Here is a 23835-nt window from a genome sequence, read left to right on the forward strand (position 1 = left end):
TCAAAGTTCTAGCTGTGTTGAAATCGATCTCAATAAAGAAGGCTGAGTCCAGACTTCTCTTCCTTAATGGATATCAGATCTGGAGAATATCTGATTTCTCAGATCTGGAGTTTTCTGAATATTTCATGGGCTGCATTTGTACATGTCCCAAATAGTATAAAATTTCCATCTTCGTTCCATGGTTCCTTTTGCATTCATATGACGTACAATTTTATGTTTTCCCCCAGGTATATTAGCTTTGAAACAAATATCAAGATAAAACAACTTCAAAAATGCAATGGATGTGCTGCATCATTTGAGATATCAACAAAATTTTAAAGATCATTAGTCGGTCTGCAAGCATAATCACAAGGCTTCACAAAAACATGCATTGCAAGGAGTCAGACGTGACTACACTGAACACAGTAATAATTATAAGTAACACTTAGTAGAAAGAGGTTAGATTTGGCTTTGGGAAGTTTAACTTTATGCATTTTTAATCGTTATACTTGATCCACAGAAAAAGCAAAAGTTGAACAATTTTCCTAAAATGATACCACTTCACTTATTTTTTCTTTCCTTTGAAAAGATGAGTCATGTGACTGAATTGACCAGTTCACTCTTGTCTTTCACATTTAATAGTCTTGGATGGACACTCACAGAGGAGACACATCTGTCCTCTGCTCCCAGGTATTTGTGCTTCAAATAACAATCATCTTTTTAGATTAAATATCTTTCCCTTTAATATTAGGACACTGAAAGCATTTATTTGGGAGACTTTGGTTTTAAAAAGTATACCATAAACAGAAAAAGACATAGTTCCTGAACTTACTCTGTTTACAGTCCAGTGGGCACACAGGCATTAAGTGATTGTATTAATAACAAACCCTGGGGTGACTTGATTTATTTTTATATCTCAAGTGAAAAGTTCAAAAGAAATCAGGAAAAGGAACTCTTAACTGAATGTTCTTACATCAAAATTCTATATATGTATATCAAATACTTATATAAGTAGAGAATTTCCACTTGTTCACAGATTTCCTCTGCCTGGATTTGGATATCTAAGTAGTTTTCTTCACTAATCTACATGTGTATAAAAGCTGCTTAGAAATAATCACCAGTTAATATTATGAATTCAGTTAATTTGTAGAAAAAATTCAGAATACTGCTTAATGGTAAAAAGATCAAAAATGACCTGGGTTAAAAAATGAAGAGAGCTTATGTCAAAGTTATCTTTGGGCTGTACCCTGGAAGGAATATTATTATTCCAGAGACTAAGGATGGAGACAATGGGGAAAGGGGTTGGAAAAAAATTCTTGTGTTCACTCAGAGAGCAAAGAATGTAATAAATATTCCACTGAATCAGATGACTGAGAACAGTTGTAAACGAATAACACATCAGTGTTCTGTTACAACTATTATAAAATCCAAAGTTCAATCTAGGACTTTGCATTAGGCTATATTGACTTGATTTATAAGTAATCAGTCCAATATGTAGGGCATAGTTTCACAAATTCAGTACATATTTGGTTCCCTGATGTAATGGACTTTATGTAACTCATGATGGCCTAGAGGTTTTTCTTGCAAAAATAATGCCAACAATGTTTTGCAAAACATGTAGAGGAATAGCAGGCATAATGTTTAAAGCCAAAGAAGCACAACCAACAGATTGCCTTGAAAATTGAAAGGGATCATTTCCCCCAGAATATCTTACTAAGCAACAAAATCATTTGCTAATTAATCTTTTAAATAAAGGTGTTTTAGAAAGTGGCTACCTAAAAAGAACTTGTTTGCATACTTCTCAAAGCATTTATGATACAGAGGAAAGTTTTAGATCCACAGTAAAGAATTCATAATACAGTGGTTCTCAAAGAATAAAATGTGAAGAAAACAAGGAATACAGGATGAGTTTTTTTTTTAAAGATCCATTTATTTACCTATCATATACTCTAATATTACGTTTTATTTCTTTTTAATGCGTTCTTTTTCTGAATTGATAGGGTTTGTAGACAATGCATATTTCTAAATGCCATTACTCTGCAGATGAAAACATTGAGGTTTTTTTTTTTCACTTTGGTTTTATGATACCTAAGTTTCAGAGGCCACTGCCACACTGTTTTTTTCCTTCCCCTTAGGAGATGGATTAGAACATCTTTGAAGAATCAAAAACATTGGTCATAAAACTGCTGCGCTACAGCCTGGAGAATTTCTCAGACTCTGACAAAGTGTGCGTTATTCATAAGAACTCTAGGAAAAGGTTGCAAGGTTTCCATCTGCAAAGTCAAAACTCTCCTTTCCCTCGCCCTGAAAGCGATAATAATAATGAATCTAGCAAATGAGTATTTGCATGTGCTTAACATTTCTTCTTGGCACAGGGCTCTAAAGAAGTCCTAAGGTCATTCTGGTTGCTACTAAATACTGTACAGACACAGCCGCCATGAGCTCCTCAAAACAGGGATGTGGGGGTGGCAGACTTTATTTATATGTCACTGATCTTCTAATCCTTTTTCCAGAAAGCAGCCTCTGAGGGTCCTGTGGGGATCAGGCTGTTCCTGGTACAAATAGTGCCTAGGAAGTCCATAAATGCAAACTCCATCTCGGGACTTTCAAAGACCTCCGGCCTTGGACTTGAGCCCCAGGCTGTCTCCCCGCCCATCTTGGCATCTTGGCCTTCTCTCTCAGTTCCTGGAATATATCTACCCTTCCCTGCTCACAATCTTCTCAAAATGCTACCTTCCCTACCTGGGATGTTCTGTCCCCGTAGCTCCCCCACTTATGCCAAAATAAATTTCACCTCATTGGAGATGTCCTACCTGACTGTCTTGTCTTAGAAGCCCCTGGCACCCCCAGCCAATAGCTCTTATCTCTGTATCCACTTTGTCCCTTCATAGTTGTGATTCTAGATTGATTTATTTACTTTATTTTTATTTTTATCCACTTCACTTAACTGTAAGTTCCAAGAAGGCATATGTTTCATATCTGCTTTATTTACAAAAAATATGAACAACTTGCATTGACTAAATATCTGTTGAATGAGAAAATGAATAAATGGATGAAAGAATCCTAGGAACCTAATTGTTTTATCTTGTAAAAAAAAAAAATGTATTCTGAGTTCCTAACTGTCAGTTTATAGATAAATGTATAGAGTCTAAATAAATTTGTACTTTTTTCCCGAATGGCGAGCTGAGGGACAGTTGTTACAGCTGCATGATCGTTTCATGCAAATTCTTGCCGAGGACAATTGTGAGTTCAGTATTTCAATAACAAATGAAATAAATGAAGTGTGGCTAGAGGAGAAAGGCCTAAATGGTTGAGGTCTTGCAGGTCAAGTTGTGTGAGAAATAAATGGGGACGAGTCCACTGGATGACAAAGGGGAACTGGACTTACTTTGTCTGGAGGTTCATCTGTAAATGTGCTGGGGATGAAATATTTGTCCAAGGATGAGAAAACAAACAAATTCAGATACCAAAACCAAAATTTTCTCTCTCAAAAAAGGATACAATTCCCATTAAGACACTTTGAGCAAAGGCTGTTGGGGACGTTATGGGTAAGTTTCATGTACTTGGATAAGAAATATATTTGATAATATCTCAGATTATTTAACTATCTTTAAGCATATTTCAACTACATTTAGTTTAGCTATGTTTAAAAAATACTTCCTGAAGTAATGGGGACTAAATAAACAAATTGCTATTCACGTAGGAAATAACCTAAGATCAACCTGAATTTTCCAAAAAAGATCTAGATTATTATTTTTTTTACCTTCTTCCCTGTCTCCCTGTCTTTCCCTTCTGCGGTCTGTCTCTGGCTTGTACTCACGTGCATCCGAGCTCTTAGGACCCTATTTCCCTTATATGATGTCTCATTCTGAATAAGGGTATCGGGGTTGCCAGGGGGAAAGTGTTGTCAATTGATGTTTAATTTTCTCACCAGGCATTATGATTATTGAAGGATGTATGTGCTGAAGGAAGCAACTCTGTCCACCTGTACGGAATGTGAAAAATTCAGCTATACCATTCAGTTTCCAAAACATTATAACCAAAGCTTTCAGACCATTAAGGAAATATTCTTTACAAATAATTGACCATGACCATGAATACAAAAAAGAGGTTAAGGAATTTCTCCAGCACCACAAATAGGCAGTCCATAAAGAAAGAGAAAAGTGTAAATTCTGGTAAATTGGAATGGCCGCCTTCCTTGACGAGGTAAACGATCACGAGTTCAGTGGGAAATGCACCACAAGGAAATGGGGGGGAAGAAGATACAATGTAAGACTTCTGCTGTGAAGAAGAGTAGAGTTCTCATTAAGGAGTAGCTAAGTTCCGATGGGAAGGTTAGATGTTTAAGTGTTGGAAACTTCATACAGACCCTTTTCAGAAAACGTCATGTAGTAAGTTCTCTCCCCACACCTCCCAGGTGTCTTAGTCCCCTCGGGCTGCCAGAACTAAATAACACAGACCCTTCTCATAGTTCCAGAGGCTGGAAGTCTGAGATCAGGGTGCCAGCCTGAGCAGATACTGGGTAGAACCCTCTTACAGCTGCCTTCTCACCGTGTTCTCACCTGGCCTTTCCTGGGTGTGTGTGCATGGAGAGAGAGCACTCCGTCCTCCTCTTCTTCTAAGGCCACCAATCTTGTCAGATTAGGACCCCACCCTTATGAACTTATTTAACTTCAATTACCTCCTAAAAACCCTACCTCCAAATATAGTCAGACTGGGGATGAGGGCTTAAACACATGAATTGGGGGAGATGGTACAACTCAGTCCATAGCACCAGATGTCAGTTACTCAGAACGAGACAGACGGCTGCAGCGTGGTGGTGCACAGGAAGGGGCTGGCTGGCAGCGGGAGCCACAAACAGGGGGCGTGGGTCCTTGCGCTGGCTCGGCCAGTAATCTAAGCAAAGCCCAGTTACTTCATCATACTTCTTAGGCAAGTGTTTTGTATATAAGGTACCATCTGTATCTGTTGAAACTGCTATAACATTGAAAAGAAATGCAAAGCCTCAGAGTAAAAGTTTGCTCCCCCCTGTCAGTTATTTGACTTTCATTTTTTTCCTCTAAATCTATGTGAAAATTAGAAATGCTATGGCAGTTCTATATATACACAATACTATTGAATACCTGGTGATCACATAATCATACAGTTTAATCCATTTGCTATTTATTTATTTTTTTAGCAAGCTAGTTATATACATAGACCAGAACACACTTCTGTCTTATTAAAGGTTGAATGTTTTGCCAACGTTTCAAATCATTTTGGCTTTCTACACCTGTCTTACTGAATGTTTCAGTCTTCCAGGAGAAACAAAAGAAGATGATTACTTGAAGAAATGTCCTTGCTTAAATTACAATATTTATACGTAACTAATAGAAAATATAAAAGTTTCTCTCACTATGTCTAAATATTTTTGAAAACTTGGAATACTGAATCAATCATAACCAAGCAGTAGATTTCTCATGGCTTCAATTTCATACACTGTAATATTTCAGAAGAACAAAAAAGAATCTTGGAAACTTCCTTCAAAATAACCAGTGAAGGTGAGACCTCTAAAAGCCATCTTTCACTTCTTGTTTTCAATAATGTATTTTCAATGGAAGCACTAGGTAGCAGTCCCCTAGGACTGTACTTGCACAAAATAAGCATAGAAGAAAAGTAGGACAGAAGAGATCTGTATATATACCCAAGAACCATATTGTATTTGATTGACTTCAACTCCACACAGCGTATGCTGCCTCTGATGTACACATGACGGCAACAGCGAGGTGACTCCCAGAACCTCTGGGAGATGATCCAGTAAGTTTATATCAATTAAGAATGTGCTTAGTTATTTGTTTGGTATATACTAGCAAAAGCACCTGGTGGCCATTGGACAGATGGGCCTACGGACATACTTTATTTTGCCATCATTGTATCGGTCCACGTGTGATTAAGGGAAAAAGAAAGAATGAATAACCAACATTTAAGTGTTTGGATATCTCTTGAGAAACTCGAAGATCTGGCAACCTGTCCCCACATTCCTGCATGGCCCCAGTCTGCCGCAGCTGGGTGGCAGCTGCCCGATCAGGCTGAGCATTCTTATTTGGGTCTGCCCTGCCCCCAAGCCCCCATGCCCCAGCTTCTCCTAGATCCAGGAAGAGTCCCTTGCAATGAATCCTGCCACATGTGCTGATGTCTTTTTTTTATATATATATATATAAAACTATGTACCTTTCTTGGACTGTTATCACCATGACCCCAAGGGCTCTAATTAGCCAACTGAATACAAATCCAACGGTTATCTTTAAATATGGGACTGAAGACTCCTTAGAACCCAATCAAGGCAATTGTACTGAAATGCCAGGACAACAGATTTGGGGAATGTGTTAGTAATTTAGCAAGGGGAAACCTAATGCACTATATGGAATTCTGTTTGGAGGACGTCTTTATGAAGTGAAGGGCAGTAACCAATCCAAAACAGTGGTTAATACAGCTATTTTTTGTTAAATGGAATTCGATTACTTCCCGTTAGAAGTAGGCAGATGTACAAGCCAACAAGAATATGGGAAGAGAAATTCCAGATTGATCGCATTACTGGGGAACTTGGAAACAGGTCTCTCTTGACTCCCCACAGGAGGCTAACACATGGATTACTCTGTTAAAGGATGCCTGGGGCCACCAGTGATTCACCAAGGAGTAAGTGAGTGCATGAACCTGGAAGGATCCAGTGTTTGATAAGCTTATCCCACTTTTCTTGCCTCGATACCCAATGGCCCGTGACCATCCAGCAGCACTATAATGCCTGCTGTCGCCTGAGGAAGCCCAATTAGCACCTAAGGCAGGCAGTTTAAGAGTCACAGCAGTGGTTTCGGGTTTTCTATCATCACTGGCAGGGACAGAAATCAGTAAGTGCTTCTCTGTTCTCTGTCCCTGTCTCTTTGTCTCCAGGCATGTGTGCTTTTGCAGCATTTTGATTTGTGGTTGCCCGAGAGGTGAAGCACAAAGAAAGGCAGCAAAGTGGATGAAAACAGCCACGGTAGAAGCAAAATGGCTGAAGTCAGAGCAGAGGCGGCAGCAGTTTCCTGAAGCCAGGAGGACACCTTTCCTGCAGGTGCACCCTGGCCTTTGCACACTGCGGTGGGTGGCTCCGCTCCGCTCTGTCCCAGAATGCTACAAGAAGCGATGCTGCCAGTATCAGTGCTCCGCTGCCTCTGACTACCATCTTGCTTGTGGACAGCCTCAAATCTGTAACTCTCCAAAAATACAGTTTAGAGGGGGTGGGGCGGACACTTTGTGTGGGTAGCATCAGCTTCAAGGGGCACAAGCAGATGGGGGACTCCGGTGGAAATGAGCCTGCTTCCAGGCAGGCACGGAGGACGTGCACCACCACCATGGGGTAAATGCTTTCTCCGTCACCACCTTACTTTCCCTCATTCTTCATCTCTTCTTTTGCAGAATAAAATGGTGTTCAGATCACCTGAGTGTGAAAACCAATTTACTGATGTACCAAGAATCCCAGTGGGCAAGCTAGAATCACAGACCCTACTTCACTATTCATTTGGATGTGGAAATGGCCAACAAAAATGTCAGAATTTGTTGGCAATCTCGTTCTAGTTCATGTCACATCCTGTTTTACTCGCAGTCCAAGCCACAAGTAGACTCTTGGTTTTCTTGGTCAAAGAGGAAGTCAAGTCTCTCTATCCTTTCCGGATTTTTATGCCTAACCCTCAGTTAAATACTATTCTCCCTGCATTCAATAAAATTTACTTCAAACCGATGAATGCTTTATGACCATCAACAAAAGATCCAGCAGGGTTTCATGCCTCGCGGAGGTTGTCATCTGAGCTAGATTGCCCTAGACTGGGTCTTTTGAAAGAGTCTGGTCATTTCTTGGCTCTATGATGTGCAGTGATATCCACAGAATTTCACTTGCCAAACCCTGCTTTAAGTAGAGAGAGAGGCCCTTTCACTTATTCTGGCAGAGAATCTAGTTTATATTTCTCCTGTGGCCTCGCAGGAACAGAGACATGAGATAATGATTTCAGACAACACAGGTTGTCAGTGGTAACATGAGTTTCTAGTCAAGAGAAATACGTGGTTGAGGGGAAAGGCCAATTTGCCAGTGAGGAAGAAGAGGGACCACGGTGATGGAGAGAGACCTGACCCAGGTGAACGAGGGGTCGTGTGCGTGTGCAGAAAGGGACAGAGTGAAGGCAGACAGGACAGAGAAGCCCCACTGCCTTGAGTCCACATTCGCATGTCTTTTCCAGTTTTCATAATTTCTAATCCTCATTATTTTAAAGAGTCCATTGTGCCTTGATTCCCTTCATTGTGTCTCATCCTTATCTTCCAGAGCTGTAATCTAAAGAGCGTACTGAAAGCTTAAGGCATTCATTGAAGCAAAAGGGAGTCTTGGCAGGTCCTCTGGGTAGCTGTTTAATTTGTATTGTCCCCATGGGAAAAAAAACATACTGGTTTTTGCTCAGGGAAATAAGACTCCTAATTCAAGTGTCTAAGTGTCAGGTAGAAGGGGCTATCCAGCCACCATTAATTTTCCCCTAAGGAGGTAATTTTTATTTACAATGATTAAGAATAATATACACGCACATATGTGTACACAACCACACACACACAAAACACACAAACATACATAGATAACATTCGCAAACATACATTTACAGATAACCAAAACTTCTATGTAAGGGCTTTGAAAAAATCTATACTATATACCAACCTTGCCTACACATAAAGATTTTTTAAAATCACTATCTACAATGCCAGGTTCTTTGGTTTTTAATTTTGCAACTGCAGCCCAAAGGAAGACAATGATACATGGGGTACAGAGGCTGCTGGCTGGACGGAAGACCGCTGGTAGGAAAGCATGGCTACAATAAAAATGAACAGAGTGAGAAAGTGATTCTACCCCTGCGCTGTCAACTTGCACCTTGCTTTGGTTTTAGGGACTGTTTCAAAGTTGGAAATCATTTTCTCTTACCAGAATCTTTACTACCAACACTTAAAAAGTCAACAGAAAATCAAGAACAGTCTTACAGTCATTTACCACTTACTGTAATTTGCATTCACAAGTGAGCACCAACTGAAAAAAGAAAAGTTCCCTTTGAAGACGTTTAAACATTTTTGCTTAAGGAAATCAAAACGGAGAGGTTTTTTTTTGGTCCTTTTATGCAAATGACTTAAATTGAGAAAATATCACAATTCTCTCTTTTAATAACAAAGTAAGAAATACACCTCTACAAAGCAAAATTTAAAAAAAAAATCCTTTCAGTGCAATTATGATTGTTCAGCAACTCAACTGCCTGAACAAAGCATGTCAAATACATTTTAAATCTTCTCAGACCATAGCAAACCTATGAAGAGGCAAAATTACATTTTAACTATCATGGCAAAAGTGATTTTGATTTCTATTTAAGTTCTTTGTGGGCCGATAAGTAACTTACTGAAGCTGCTTTCTAAAGTCTTCTGACTAAATAGAGGCACGTTGGATGGACTGTTGGCAGGAGGAAAGAAGGAGGGACTTTTGAATGTATTGATTATTTTATTTCCTTAGGTTTAGGGTGGAAATTACTACTTTCTGCAGAGTTTTTGAGGTACAGAGAAAATACAAAATGTGTCTAAAATTTTATTTAACTTTAGAATATAATTGTGTTATCACCAGGTCCAGTTAGTATTGTGAGAAAATTTTCTAATGAATACTTATCACCTTGGCCTGGCTCATTTCTGTATTTATTCATAAAGTGTTTTCTTACTCTTTGAATTGCACTTTTCCCATTTGAATATGACACCCTTCTATTCTGGTAGAGATTAATCCTATTCGTTTGTAAAAATGATAAAGAGATACCTGATTACTCAATGGACAGAGAAAGATGACAAGTTATATTCTTTGTTTAACTGGTATTTAAGAAAGAGAAAATGATTGTTTATACTTGATTTTTAAGATAACAGATCATTCCATAACACTATTTACAACAAGCAAATTAACTGTTTTGAGTTCCTTGGAAAAGTTTGTTAGTGCTCCTTGTAAACATTTTCAGAAAATGAAATTTTAAATCATCTTTTGCCCTATACTTGTTTTATATGACAGAATAATTAAAGATTTGCATTCACATATGAATAGTGTGCAAAGCACTCTAACCCAAGAAAATTGGAAAATATTTTAACCTAAAATTTTCTTAAAGAGAAAAATTGACAATCACAAATCATTACATTCATCTTTAAAAACTGTAAAATTTTCCAGAACAGAATTCATGAAACCCTAAAAGGTTAGGCAGCATTATATTTAAGTAGAAAATCCTAGCACAAGATGAAATATTTTCAGTGTTGGAAGTACTTAAGGATTTCTGTAATAAAAGGTGCTGGGATGAAGTGAAATGTTTAATTTAAGCAGTTAGAAATTCACTTTGCAAGTTTTTCATTCAAATTCCTTTGGCCACAAGTGGGATCAGTGTTGTGGATGCAGAATAATACAGACAGGTGATTGATAGAGTTGTTGTCGAACAGGTGAATGTCAATGTTTTCCATAGCTTTGCTTTTTAAGCTAGAGATTGTGTAAATACATGAAGTTCAACAAAAAGAACTAGAAATTAATTGTAAAAGAGAAATAGTTTCAGCAATATTTAATCCATTGATTCAATTCAGTGCCATGGATTCTAAACTATTATTTCAAGTTAATAGCTCAGGCTTGAAACACCATACAGAAAATAGCTCAAAACTACTGTTCCCAAGGGCTGCAAAGTTCAATTTGTCTCTTGTTTCTAGACAGATTCAGACATCTGTGCATCGCTGGGGCATGAACAGAAAGGTTTTCTTTCAGGGTTACACAGAAAGAAAATTAAGGCAGTCTCTTTTCATTCTGAATGTTAACCACACTTTCTTAAAAGGGCCTTCGGATATTTGATGCCTTCCTTAGTGGAGTACAGAGTGGCGCAGAGCAAATTTCTTTAAGACAAATGCAAAAGCAAAGAATATGAATACACACACGCAGGGTTTGTTATAAAGAGGCCTTATCTACCTCAAAACTGCTTCAGAAATATAAGGTGAAGCAAAAGGTCCCTGAACACTTAGCAAAACATAGCAGACATCATTGCTTAAGACAAAAATACAATTTTTCATATCATAAGTTTAAATCACCAGAAATTTTAAAATACCTCCTATATTTGTAATGGCCCACTTATGTGTAGACCTCATTAATGTTTCCATCTTCATCACAGTATTTGGCAAAGACACGTGAGACATCTTTGACAAAGTTCCATAGAACTTTCTGGGTGCCACCTAAAATTACTGAACATCATTGTTTTTCAGAGGCCTAGTCTATTTTTCCAAGGCATTGGTGCTAAATTGTGGAGTGTACACTCACTTGTTAGGTAAATAAATGGCAAAGGCTTGATGTGATTGAGTATACTCAGTTGGTGCTAACATTTCTGGAAATTAAGTTCACATCACAGGGGCTGGCTGACTCATGCTGCAGATCTTTATGGGAATAAGTAGTGGCCCCAACACTCTGCTAGATGTAGTGATAAAACGCATGCTACTGGCACGCCTATACCAACTCAGACCTATTTAGTCTTTGAGCTACAATCACTTTGTTATTCTGTTTCTGATTCTGAAAAAAAAAACCATACAAAAGACTGGTCCTTACAGCATAACCCAGGAATACAGAACAGGACGGTCTAATGAATGACCCCAAAAGCTCTCTCTTTGCTGCCCAGAAACCAGATAGCTGAGAAGATAAGTTACACCCCTGGCAAGGAGATGAACTGAGCCTGACTCAACATGACTGGGACCTGGCAACCCCAACTCAGGTGCCGGCCCTTCCTAGCCTGGTGGCAGGTAAGCCTGGACTGCTTGGTGCCCGATTCTCCAGTGTATGTTTCCCATCGATGCTCCTCTCAGACTTGCCCAATAAAGAAGAAAAGCAAATGGACACATCCTGGCCTGGACCACTGTCCCACTGTGGGACCCCACTCCACGGGCAGCAGGAGAAAAGGGGACTCACTCACCTGCTGGCTCTTTTGCTCCCGGGTCCCAGCCCATCTTAGTGGCCCCTTGCTTCTCCCTGAGCCCTTTCCGCAACATACAAAGGCAACCGAAACAATTAACCTGGTTTTTCAGCATGAGTTTTAAAAATCAATTAGATACAGATCTAGACCTATGACATTAAATAGGATGTTTCTCCTCGTATATGGAGAATGCAAGAATATTATTCACTCCAAAACATAATTCTTGTTCTAAAAATAAATCATATGACTAACAACCTATTAAATTTACAACTTACATGTATCATTCTGAAGATGATCGCCATGCTCTCGCTGTAAGTAAACTCCATAACTGACAGTGAGGCATCATAGAGGTAATTCAGTTATTCTTTACGGAGCTCTTGGAAGGGCGGTTATGGGTCTTTTTCCATTTTTGTTTCAATAAAGAACTAACATGTCAAGCTAAGAATAATCCATAATTGAGCAAGATAGATGATACTCTATTTTAATCCTCATTATCTTTTTAGACGATGAGCAATAATTCTGCCTGATTTACTATTTTCAGTGCATTTTCTTTTTTGAAAACCAAAAATCATCATCAATATTCTAAAAGAAAATGAATGGGATTAAATTATAAATTTAAAAATATGTATCACCAAGATGAAAGAGACTGAAATAGATTTTGTGGTCAGTTCACATACGAACTTTGGCAATACAGAGTTGAAGAAATGAGGCCAGTTCCCAACCCGTAAGAGATGGGTGCTGTCAAGGACGCCGCAGGAAACCCTGCCAGGGAAGGGAATGACAAGGATCCGAAAGTGGCCCTCAGAATCAAGCTAGTGCCAGAAGTTTGGGGAAAACTTCAGTCATAGTGGTTAATGTAAGTGATTCACTAGAAATCGAAACATTACTAAAATTCACATCCCCGTCAACAGCGTTCCTCTAACTACTATCTCATTCTACCTCACAGTAATTCTCATCTAAATTTAATTCATCTTCCCACCCCTTAGATTTGGGCTTCGGATCCGCTTCCCACTCAGAGCAATATTCTAGGAGCACCGATACAATCTTGCCTCTCCCTATTTAAAATCCTTCAGCAGCTTCCAAGTACCTCCCTGGCAAATTCCAAACACCTTAGCATAGTGTTACGAACTGAACGTTTGTGTCCCCACAAAATTCATATGTTGATACCTAATCCCCGGTGCAATGGTATTAGGAGGTAGGGTGTTTGGGAAGTGACTAGGCCATGAGGGTGGAGTCCTCATGAATGGGAGGAGTGCCCTCATAAAAGAGACCCCCAGGGAGCTCTCCAGCTCCTTCAGCCATGGGAGGACACAGCAGAAAGATGGCCCCCTGTGAACCAGGAAGTGAGGTCTCATCAGACACCGAATCTGCCAAATCTGCCCCTCGATTTTGGGCTTCCTACTCTGCAGAACTCAGAGAAATCAATGTTTATCATTTAAGCCACCCAGTCTATGGCATTTTTGTTATAGCAGCCTGAATGGACTAACACATAGCATAAAAGGGAATTTAAAATCTTGCCCTGCTTATCTGTGCAAAACTCTCTGGCTAGAAATACCTTGATACCTGGCTACGTTCTAACTCTCTTTCGGTGATTTGGTTCAGATGACGCCTTGTCTCTACATTAATCCTGGCTCTCCACAGAATAAAGGATTAATTTATGCAGTATTTCTGCTCCTTTTTAATCACATGCTCTCACAGTGCTTTCTTTGTCATCTTTTGTGGAAGCCAGTCTGCCACCTACACGCATTTAGGGAAGTTCAGCTCCCTCCTGAGTCAGATAAGTGTGCTTCTTCAGGACCCAGCTTAGCATTCCCGTGGCACTGCTTTCTGATTCCACAACCACAGATGGATGTCTCTGCAAATTTAAGATCCCCCTAAGATGGAAATGCTTCATTAAAAAAAATCTACACCAGATTTTCACATTCATAATAAATATAGGAACAGAGCTGTTCAGTATCAGGTAGTACCTTTCTTTCTTTTGAAAAATGTCACAAATCCACATTATTACATTCTTCTCATAAATAAGTACTGTCTTCTGTGAGTTCACTGAGCAGAGCAGTGGCCTGAAGAGAGAGTCGGCACAGAAGTATTCTGCAAATTTCCATCATCTGTGAAATGGGATCATGTGTCTTATGACTACCCTATATTTATATCCACTACTGTTATTGTCAGATCTCCAAAATGGAGAAAGCATATGCGAGCAATAGTATTTTCATTACCTGAGAATAATCATATGCATTCTCTATACTGAACACATACCATGGAGATTTGCCCACATGGGACATTACAAAATCTGCCTTTGCTTTGTGAAATATCATGAAAGCAACTACCCTACCGCACTCACTTTTAGATTATTTGCCACTTTTCCTGTCAAATAAATTATCCAGTTATGGGCTGCAATAAAATATTAGAAAACACACGATAACCTTGTGTGCAGCGATCAGCAATTGCTAACTTTTAAAGAAATACAGAATTTGTGAAAATAAGATGCAGATACAACTGGCAGTGTGCCCCAGCAGATGATCAAAAAGAGTTTCCACACGTGCTTTTAGGAGAGAAACAGTTGATCTCTAGTTTTTAGCTACACCTATCGCACACGTTTGCTGACCATCCTCCATGGGGCATTCCTCAGAGGTGGGTTTCAATGTGAACATCGAAGTTATGACTGCTAGATAAGCCTGCAATTTTTAATCTGCTACAAGAATGGGAAATCCACAAGATATGCTGCTGGTAGGCACCGTAATTTAATCTAAGATTTTTCAGAGCATTTATCTCCTCCAAACCAATAGCTAAATCTGCTTTGAGCTCTAACTCTTTGCAACTCAAAGTGTGGCCTGTGGCTTAGCCACATTGGCATCACTAGAGACGCACTCACCCAGCTCACAAAGTCTGAGTCAGTTTGGATCATGGAGCTACACTTACATGATCCATAAAACCTATTTTTTTTTATCTTCCCTTCTTCAAGTCATCCAAAAAAATCACACCTGACAATCCTTTTCAGAAACATTTTCATTGTCCCAAGAAAGGGATATGAAATTCCAAATGCTTCATGTGAATAAGTGATTTAAAAAAAAAAAAAAGCACATATTTGGTTCAGTGGGTTTGAAAGGAAATCTGTGATTGAGTTCTGCACAGCTAAGAACTGCAAGTTACCAATACTGTTATACAGGAATAAACTGATGAAACTGAGCTTTATGGAGATTGGTGATTCTCACCAAACACTGCTCAGGCCCTCGCCATTCCATCAGGCACCCCTGACCCTGCAGGAGCTCCCCCCACCCCCGGCAGGCGAAAGGGCTGCCAGCAGCGAGGTGATGACACACGTGCTGCTCATCCATGCGTGTGTCCCGGGGGCCATGGGATTCACTGACAGCTGCTCAAACAAGGCTCAGTCATGAACAGAATCCAGCCTTACCTGAAAGTCCTCTATATTCAATTGCAAAAAGTAGCACACTAGTGACTGCTTGTAACACCTACTAATCAGAAGAAAGTCTTCTGACTCGGCAGAGTGGTTAGATGTCCACATGAACAGAGGAGATACAAGAAGAAAGGTCCCCGGTAAACCAACAGCAGATCAACAGTGGCACCTGCCAACTGCCGAGTCGGCTTCTTTATCAGGGAATACCAATGGTTTCAAGGAGTCTTTATCTCTTCATGAAAAGAATATGAAAAAGAGAAAACACTGACAATGGCAACAAAACCTCAGATGGAAGAATTCTTTAACTGGGACAGTAGTTTTGCAATCCCCACATTATCTGTTCTCGTGCAGAGCCAGAAAAAATACTGTCACCAAGTTAAGAGAACAGCAGCCTTTGTTTATTTCAGAACGCATTTGTGTCAGAATAGGAAATATGCTACTGTCTTTCGGTTTTGTCTCTGTCTAGTGAAAGCGGGAGGTCAAGTCTAGACAATGGCAGGAGCTGAGAACATGCCCCGGAATGCCATATGGTCTCGCACGCCAAATCATTCCGATTCCTGACATCGATTCTGGAAGCTTCTAAAAGGAAGAAGCACACAGTTTTCACGCTCATTACTTATATGAAGCAATAAATCAAAATGCTTATTCCTAAAGGATAAGAAGATCTTGTCACAAAACCCAGCACAGAGCAGTGACTATAACCAATTGGTTCTTTTCTTTCTTATTCCCATTTAACTCAATCAGGCAAAAGTATTTTCCCAAAAGAGAGGCAACAGAGTTCAGAACTATTTTAAGGGACAGGATAAATAAACTTTGCAGAGAAGTTTCAGATGTAGGCTTTTGATTCCAGAACTGGTGGTGGTACCAACAGGTGACCTATGGGACTTCAGATCCCCAACAGTCTCCATTCATCCCCAAAACCAATCAAAATAAACTTAAAAGCAGTCCTCTTGTTATGAAATCAAGCTTCAAGACAAGTTCCCTTCCAGCCAGGCTGAAACCTCAATGTTACTCTACCAATATTCAGGTGCCACAACCATCCAAAATCATTACATAATCAAATGGCCATTTATTTTTCCTTATATTAGAGAAGAAAAGTCAAGTAGTAAGGCTAAATCTTGAGACTTGGACAGGCCTAGGTTTGAACACCAGCTCCTTTACTCATTAATAAGAGACTTTAGGAAAAATACTAAACCTAAATCTGAAAGTACCTTCATGTAAGTCACTGAGATTAGCCACTGAGATTAACTTGGGGATGCAGTTCTCAGCAGGCTGAGGTGAGGACGCAGTCAGATGATATCTGTATGGATCTGGCAGATCTTAGCACTAAGGGAGAAGCTAACAAATAGCTCCCTGCCCATCCATCCTTTTTTTGATTGATTCAAAATCACCGACATTAAGTGGTCTCCCACTGTTAAGGTAGAAAGAGAGAAAAAATCAGCTGAATGACAAAAATCATAGCTCTCATAACAACTAGGACTGTATTTTGAGAAGTGTGAATATATCGCTGAGCAAAAGAATTTTCTATTTTACAAATGATTAGAAAAATTCAGCATCCTACATGGAGATCACAGAGTTCTAGGAGTCTGTGTTCTCTCCTTTTAATCTCAATAGGTTACTAGTTCTGGGCAGAGAGTAAACACCTCTGCTTCTGTTCAGCTCTCCTTTCTTTACCCTGCACCCTCGCTAAGAATTACATTGCCTACTCAGAGTTGCTATAACAACACTGTTGCCAAAATAGCAGGCACCCTGCAGGAGTCAGAGTAGCCTCTTACAGATATTAAATGACTTCTGCTCCTGGCACATCCTATGTTGCCTGTTAAGGGGCCAGCCTGGGGCAGCCAGGGACCACTGGAGTCACATACTAGCTAAGGAGATGGAGAAGGGTTTTGAAAATTGCTGGGCTTCTCCCATACACAGAATCCCAGTGGCCTGTGCTTCACATCTGAAGATTCCTCTCACCAGGAGGGAACAAAGCGATCCACTTATACTATCTGCAGAACCAAGTCTCATTTGTTTCATAAAGTTGAGCTTTTTCCCTAAATAAGGAGTATTTCAAGGCAGGAAAAAAGAATGCTGCCTGGTTCTTAAAAGGTACAAGTCTGTTACCTGGGAGATCATAGGAACTGAAGCTTCAGAGTGAGGAAGTATACAAGCCGACAATGTCCAGACCAGGGATGACAACAGAACCCTGACCCCAACCTCTAGAGCAACCAGCCCAGGGACTCAAAACACCATCTTGGCAGCAATCAGCCCAGAAGGGGTAAGACTTGATTAATAACTGACAGCTTCTCTACTCTTTGTCCCTCCACCAGCCCAACGCCGAACCAACCACAGAAAGCCAAATGCATTCCCCAAACCAATCACATGAGACGCTCTGCTTCTGACTAGCTCACCACCAGCTTCTCCATGCCAACGACCTCCAGTCACAGCATACCTGACGCCTTCTCTTCTTTTAACTGAAAAACCTTCCCACTCCCCTGCCTGCTTTTGAGTCTCTGCCAAAGGCAAGTGCCCGGAGGCTCACTCCCTTGCTATAGCAAACTGAAAAAATAGCTTCTGTTCTCATTTGAGTGGTCTTTGCTGATTTCTGTAAGATTCACCTGTTTGTTTTTGTTATATCCAATGTACTGACAAGATCCTATTTGACTATTTGTTATACTAAGGACTACAGAAACGTAAGCAATGCAATACTACCCTTGAGGCCTCTGGGCAACCCTAACATCTGCCTAAAATATGCCTTCAGCAAACTTCCACACTCACCAAACCATCTCCAACCACCCTTCTCCTTCCACTTCATGGCTCCAACCATAACAAAGAATTACATTCGCTCACAGAGTGACCAGTCATCCCAGTTTGCCCAGAACAGCCCCATTTTTTAGTACTTAAAGTTCTACACCCCAGGAAGCCCTCAGTCCCAGGGGAACCAGGTGGTCACCCCACGCAGCTCTGCACCATGCCATGCCATGCCATGCCATCCTAAGGTACAGCCATTGCACGTGTAATTTTTTCTGCCAGGAATCTTCTCTTTTACCACTGACAGATTATCAACCTGGTGAACTCCTCTCAATCTGCCAAGCCCCTGCCGAAAAGCCCACTCCAAGATCTCTCTGATAACAGCCCACCCCCCAATCCCAAGGAGGTCGTCCCTCCCTCCACCATGCCACACTAGCCTGTGTATATCTCCGTCCATGTCACAGGGCACAGGGATGACCTGTTTCTGACATTTAGCCTCTGACCCTCTTACCCAGTTAACTCCTTGAAGGCAAGAGCTGCATTGTATTGACCTCTGTGTCTGTCTCCTCACTGTCATCACCACACCCAGCCACGTTTGTCTGTTTCCTGAGTAAATGACTTTGTAGGGTGATTAAATGGCCTAGATATTATTTATTTACTATAATTATAATTACTTATTATTGAATGACTGAATTTTAACAGACTCATTATTTATTAATGAGTTAAATTGATCCTTACAAAAAAGTCCAAAAGCTCTGGATTGAGCTGAAGGGAGAGCTTTTATATATATACATATATATATAAAATATATATAGAACTTGGGTGCCTTACAAGACATATACTTATTAATCCATTTCAGTTACTCAGATTATTTACTGACCTCAATCTGGGTGGTGTTGTCCTGCCCATCATCCAGTAGCAGGTCCGTGAAGCCTCTGGGCTCTGGGGAGTCTTGGCCCATGCTGGCTCGGTTTGAGTCTACCGCCTTGAGAGAATCCAGGTTCCTTTTCCACCGGTGGCTGAAAGCATGTGAGTCCACGTCCACCTCCTCTTCTGTTTGTGGGAAGGCCTGAGCAACATGATAGTGCCAATCTGTTTAGAAAAAAAAGAAAGAAGAAGAATTAATTACCACTTACGCATCATTCACATGCTTTCTAATAGAGCAGAAAAATATTCTGCCAGTCGTGAAAAGAGGAAACGAACTCATAACAGTGAAATCCGTTTCATTGCAATACTTGACTTGGTATGGACATCTCCGGGTAGGATGTAATTTTAGGACACGCCGTAAGTTGTGACAGTGGTTAATGTCCCCAAAATAGATGTGAAGCCTGAAAGCAAGGCATTTGTATTCCCCTCCTTCCCCGCTATCCACACACACACTTCATAAACATGCTTTACTCGTTCTGAGAAAACAAGCTACAGTCCAAACAAAGCAATGAAACCAAGTGATTCCCAGCACGTGTGAAAATACAAATCAGCCATTATTAACCTGTGAGTTTATATTCTTTCACGTGGGTTATGCTGGGCAGCAGAGTGACAACAATGTATCTGAATGGGTTAAATAATACATGGACTCATCTTCACGCAAATGTGCTAACCTGCCTTGTAGCTCACAAGTCAGACTTGGGTCATTGCCAAGCGCATTTAATAAGCAATGCCCTCAGGAGGCATAACAAAGGCTCTTGTTCATTTGTGCTGTTCTTCCCTTGGAATCTTGTCAGGGTGGTAAAGGATGACGGTGATGGGCACTTAGAGAAACTGGGGAGGCAAGGAGATCAAATCACAAAGGTATTTTAAAGCCATCTGCAGGGACTGGCCTTGACGACCCAGCTCAACCTGCTACTACAGGAGGAAAAATTAGATTTAATCATTACTCCTAGTCTTTCATTTCAGGAGGTCAGCAGGGGAACGTGTTCCACAAGTATGGGAAATTCAGTTTCTGACCAAGAACAGTCCTCTTCTAGGTAACCATCACCAAAAGATATGAATTGACAGTCTTTATATCTGGCAGGATATGGGTTCAAAAAGGGCTAAGAGAGCAGAGATTTAATTATAGCTATGATGTTCCCCTCAATACAAGAACATTCCGAGAAGCCAAAGTGTATTTAATGCAGCTTAGAATACCATTAAGCCAGTTACTTAGAACTGTTAAGACTACCACTACTGACCACAGGCACATGGTCTAAAGTATCTCCCTTTCAACTCAGGAAGCTGCTAATTATTCTTCTAGAGGGAATATTCATTGATTTCACTGTGAATTTAAAAGATCTGCCACTGCTTAGTGCCTTCATGGACACAGCCTAGACAGAAACACTACCATGATGTCATCAATCTAGACTATCCCATGGCCTATAGAATATTAGAGCTTAAAAGAATCATAGAGATGGAAATTAGCCAAAACTTTTTCAGAGAGGAATCAAGAGTCAGAAAAAATGTAGCACTGTGCTCAATTCACAGAATTGTCATAAGGCTGGGGAAAAACTCAGTTACATGAAGAGTTGATCATGGTCCCCGCCCAACATTCTTACACAGAAAATGTTCGATAACTCCTTCTAACCCGTACTGTTCTCCTTGCTACACAAAATGTTTCTTTTTAAAGACATCGCCCCCACTGGCCATTTAATAGTGCTCAGTAAATGTTTGTTGACTGACTGATTGAATGAATGAATGAGTGGATTGCAGACAGTCTCTTTGGAGCCACAACGATAAGACCAGGTAGAATTAAGTAATGAAACTGTACAAGGACTCAGGAGAGCTGGGGTGGAATTCTTTCTGTTAGGTTTGCTGTAAAGTAATTTATAAAAACTCTCTGTGCTTTAGTTACCCTATATTTTAAATGAGAATGAAAATATCTTACCTGCAAAAGCAGACAGCTTTTCCTGAGTATGTGTCAGGCTCTAAGATGTATGATTCTAAGCAAAGCTACATAAAGCAATTTTATTTGCTTTATTTAGGTATCCTACCTCATTACCAAAAATATATGAGGCAGCTTCCAACAAAAGTAAGCAATAAAGTTTTGTAACAACCAGATTTGGCCTCATCGCATGACAGAGGTTAACTTTAGAGATGTGCTTTCGACTTGCGTTAGGGGTCTGGCTAACCTCATACAACTAATCATGCAGGAAAAATGGAAAATCTATACAGGGTCCTTATTAGAATGCCAATCTAGAAAAGAAACATAGAAAATACAATGCAGTCAGTGGATTAAACAGTCCTAGATACACAGTCCTAGAAACATTTTTTAAAGTTTTTTTTTTAAATCACAGAAAGAGAAAGGCTCCAACCAGAGGTTTGTAGGAGCTTTATAATGTAGATCAGAAAACATATACCTAAATCTTCAAAGAAGTAGTCTTCATTAAAATCTTCAGCACAATTTCACAAAAACTCTCGATTTCTTTAAACTAGATGTTATCATTGGAGGTTAATTGCCTGCTATTAATTTTAGCCTTACCTTTCCTATTTTTACAACACAAGACACAATATGGTACTTTCCACGATGTTTGCTAGGCCAGTAACATCACGCTAGCCCCTGGGGTCCTGGCACAGGGTGTGGAATAGACAAAATATTGGAGGAGCTGTCTGCATAGGAAGTCTGCTTCTCAACTTTGATTCCCCTTTCTTATTTTCTCTCTGCCTTTTTACCTGAGAGGACAAATCAAAGCAGCTTCAAGACTTGAAGATAAAATCCAGATTCCCCACTGTTAAATTCATTAAACAAAGAGGCCATCAGGCTGAGGTGGCTTTGATGCCGACAGAAGCAAACCCAAACCCTCGCCTGCAGTGGCCTCAAGGTTGAGACATCACAACCTAAGGACAACCTGTCCCAAACTCCCAACAAGGCTTTTCTGAATCCGGCAAATACTTCAACTATGGCCAATCAAATAATTTCTTTGCTTCGCTTCTGCCTTTTCTCCATCAAAGTTTCTCCCCTCGCCCAGTCCCCGGGTGCCCCAATCACTTGCAGTTTGGCGCTGTCCCACTGACATTGATTTTTCGCTCAGGTGAACTCTTAAAATTTTGTAATATGCCTCAGTTTATCTTTTAGCATCACTTAAGTTCAAATTTGGGAAGTTTGATTAATGTGTCAAACCTTTGCTTTTGTGATGGAACATTCAGACTCATCCTTTGGTTGGACAATCGGGGAAGGTGAATTTGACAGACAGGTAGGCCCCCTGTATCAAACAAGCATAAACACTGAGTCTAGTATTTACAAGGGTGAGTCCCCAGACAGCGGTGGGTTTTGGTGTTTGTTTATTTTTAATTTTTTCACATTGTTTTAAGATTTTTTTTTTTCCTTGCTTGCTTTACCGTTGTGTTAACAGCTATTACAACCGTTGATCAGTTTGCCTCCATGATGGACATACTTGGTCCTCCTAGAATTTATTACCTTCAACTTTGTAAACCCATCACTCAGTCACTTGCTGGTTCTAACTGTTGAGAGTAAACAGGATCTAAGGAAGGACCCGAGAAATCTGTGAGCTTTAGGGCCTGGCCTCTGTAAATTTTCTTTGGGTTGCTGTTCTATACATAATTCTTTTTCTCTGGTTAGGTTATGAATAAGCAAGCCTACCCAATCGTGCATAGAGGAAACATTCCTATTTGTTCATAGTTCAGTAGTACATGGTTCATCAAGACTGACATAGGAAATTGGCTTAGATTTTGATCCCATTTCAGAATGATTTTTTAGGGAAGATAAACAAATCGAAAATGGATGCTTTTCAGAAATAAAGACTGAGAAAAATTGGCAAAACCACCGCCTGGTTATCTACATGGCAAGTTATTCCTACACACTTCATGGGCTTTCAAACTCATAAAAATATTTTAAATTATTCTTTAAGTCACCACCATAGCAAATCATTCGGAAGCAAGATGAAGGGATACATGCCATAGTGTTTCCCATCCCAGCTACAGTGACAACCAAAGCAACAGGAGGGCCCTTAGAATAGTCTGGCTGAACAGATTGCCTGCTTTCTGTCCACTGTATGTTAATTAAACCACTGACAGAAAACCTTCAAAAATAATTTTCTCCAACACATTTTGCTGTAGTTGTTAATCACATACCTCGTGGAAACATTAAATGCACCTAAGGACTTGGATATAAAGAAAAAAAGCTTAAAGACATATTTCTGTATATTTAATATATAAATTGACCTTAACACATTCTGGGGGTATTTTATTCAATAAAAATAGCAGATAAGGTATTATTGAAGAAGGTATTTTACCATATTTTAAATAGACCATCATTATGAAACCCAATAATGTCTAGTTAATCTGAGAGTAAAAAAATAAACTCATGTACATCCTCATACTATTCTTTGCAAACCTTGCAAGTCTCTTTTGTGCTGGCATCTCCTATAAAATAAAATCATTTAAAATAAAAGGGAACAAAAGCTGTTCTGGGCTGGATAGGCTTCTGCCTGTGTCTTATCCAAATGATTTCATTTGAAATACCATACATTTAACTAATGGTTGAGTGCATCTTTAACCCTATTTCTTGAGTCTTGCATACAAATCACATGCACAATATATATCGAGCTATCAAGAAGGAGCTACATAAACTGACACACATCTTGTGTAATGAGGCCCCTTTACGACTGCAGTTGTTGACACACAGTGTGGGCTGCACTTCACGGGTGGACCGAATCACCCTCGCGGCTCCTCCGCGGAAACATTAAATTTTTTCATTGCAAACAGAATCACTGGCTA

The 23835-nt window shown here is 40.0% G+C and overlaps 1 protein-coding gene across 1 annotated transcript in view; it reads right to left on the reverse strand.

The window, feature by feature from the left end:
* Positions 1 to 23835, reverse strand: part of PLXDC2 (plexin domain containing 2) — a 324630-nt gene that overhangs the window by 169398 nt on the left and 131397 nt on the right. The window contains exon 2 of the mRNA XM_032473563.1: positions 19010 to 19221. Within this exon, the coding sequence (XP_032329454.1) occupies positions 19010 to 19221 (212 nt within the window). The remainder of the gene's footprint in view (positions 1 to 19009; positions 19222 to 23835) is intronic.

Source organism: Camelus ferus, chromosome 35, assembly GCF_009834535.1.
Source record: "Camelus ferus isolate YT-003-E chromosome 35, BCGSAC_Cfer_1.0, whole genome shotgun sequence".
Lineage (NCBI taxonomy): Eukaryota > Metazoa > Chordata > Mammalia > Artiodactyla > Camelidae > Camelus > Camelus ferus.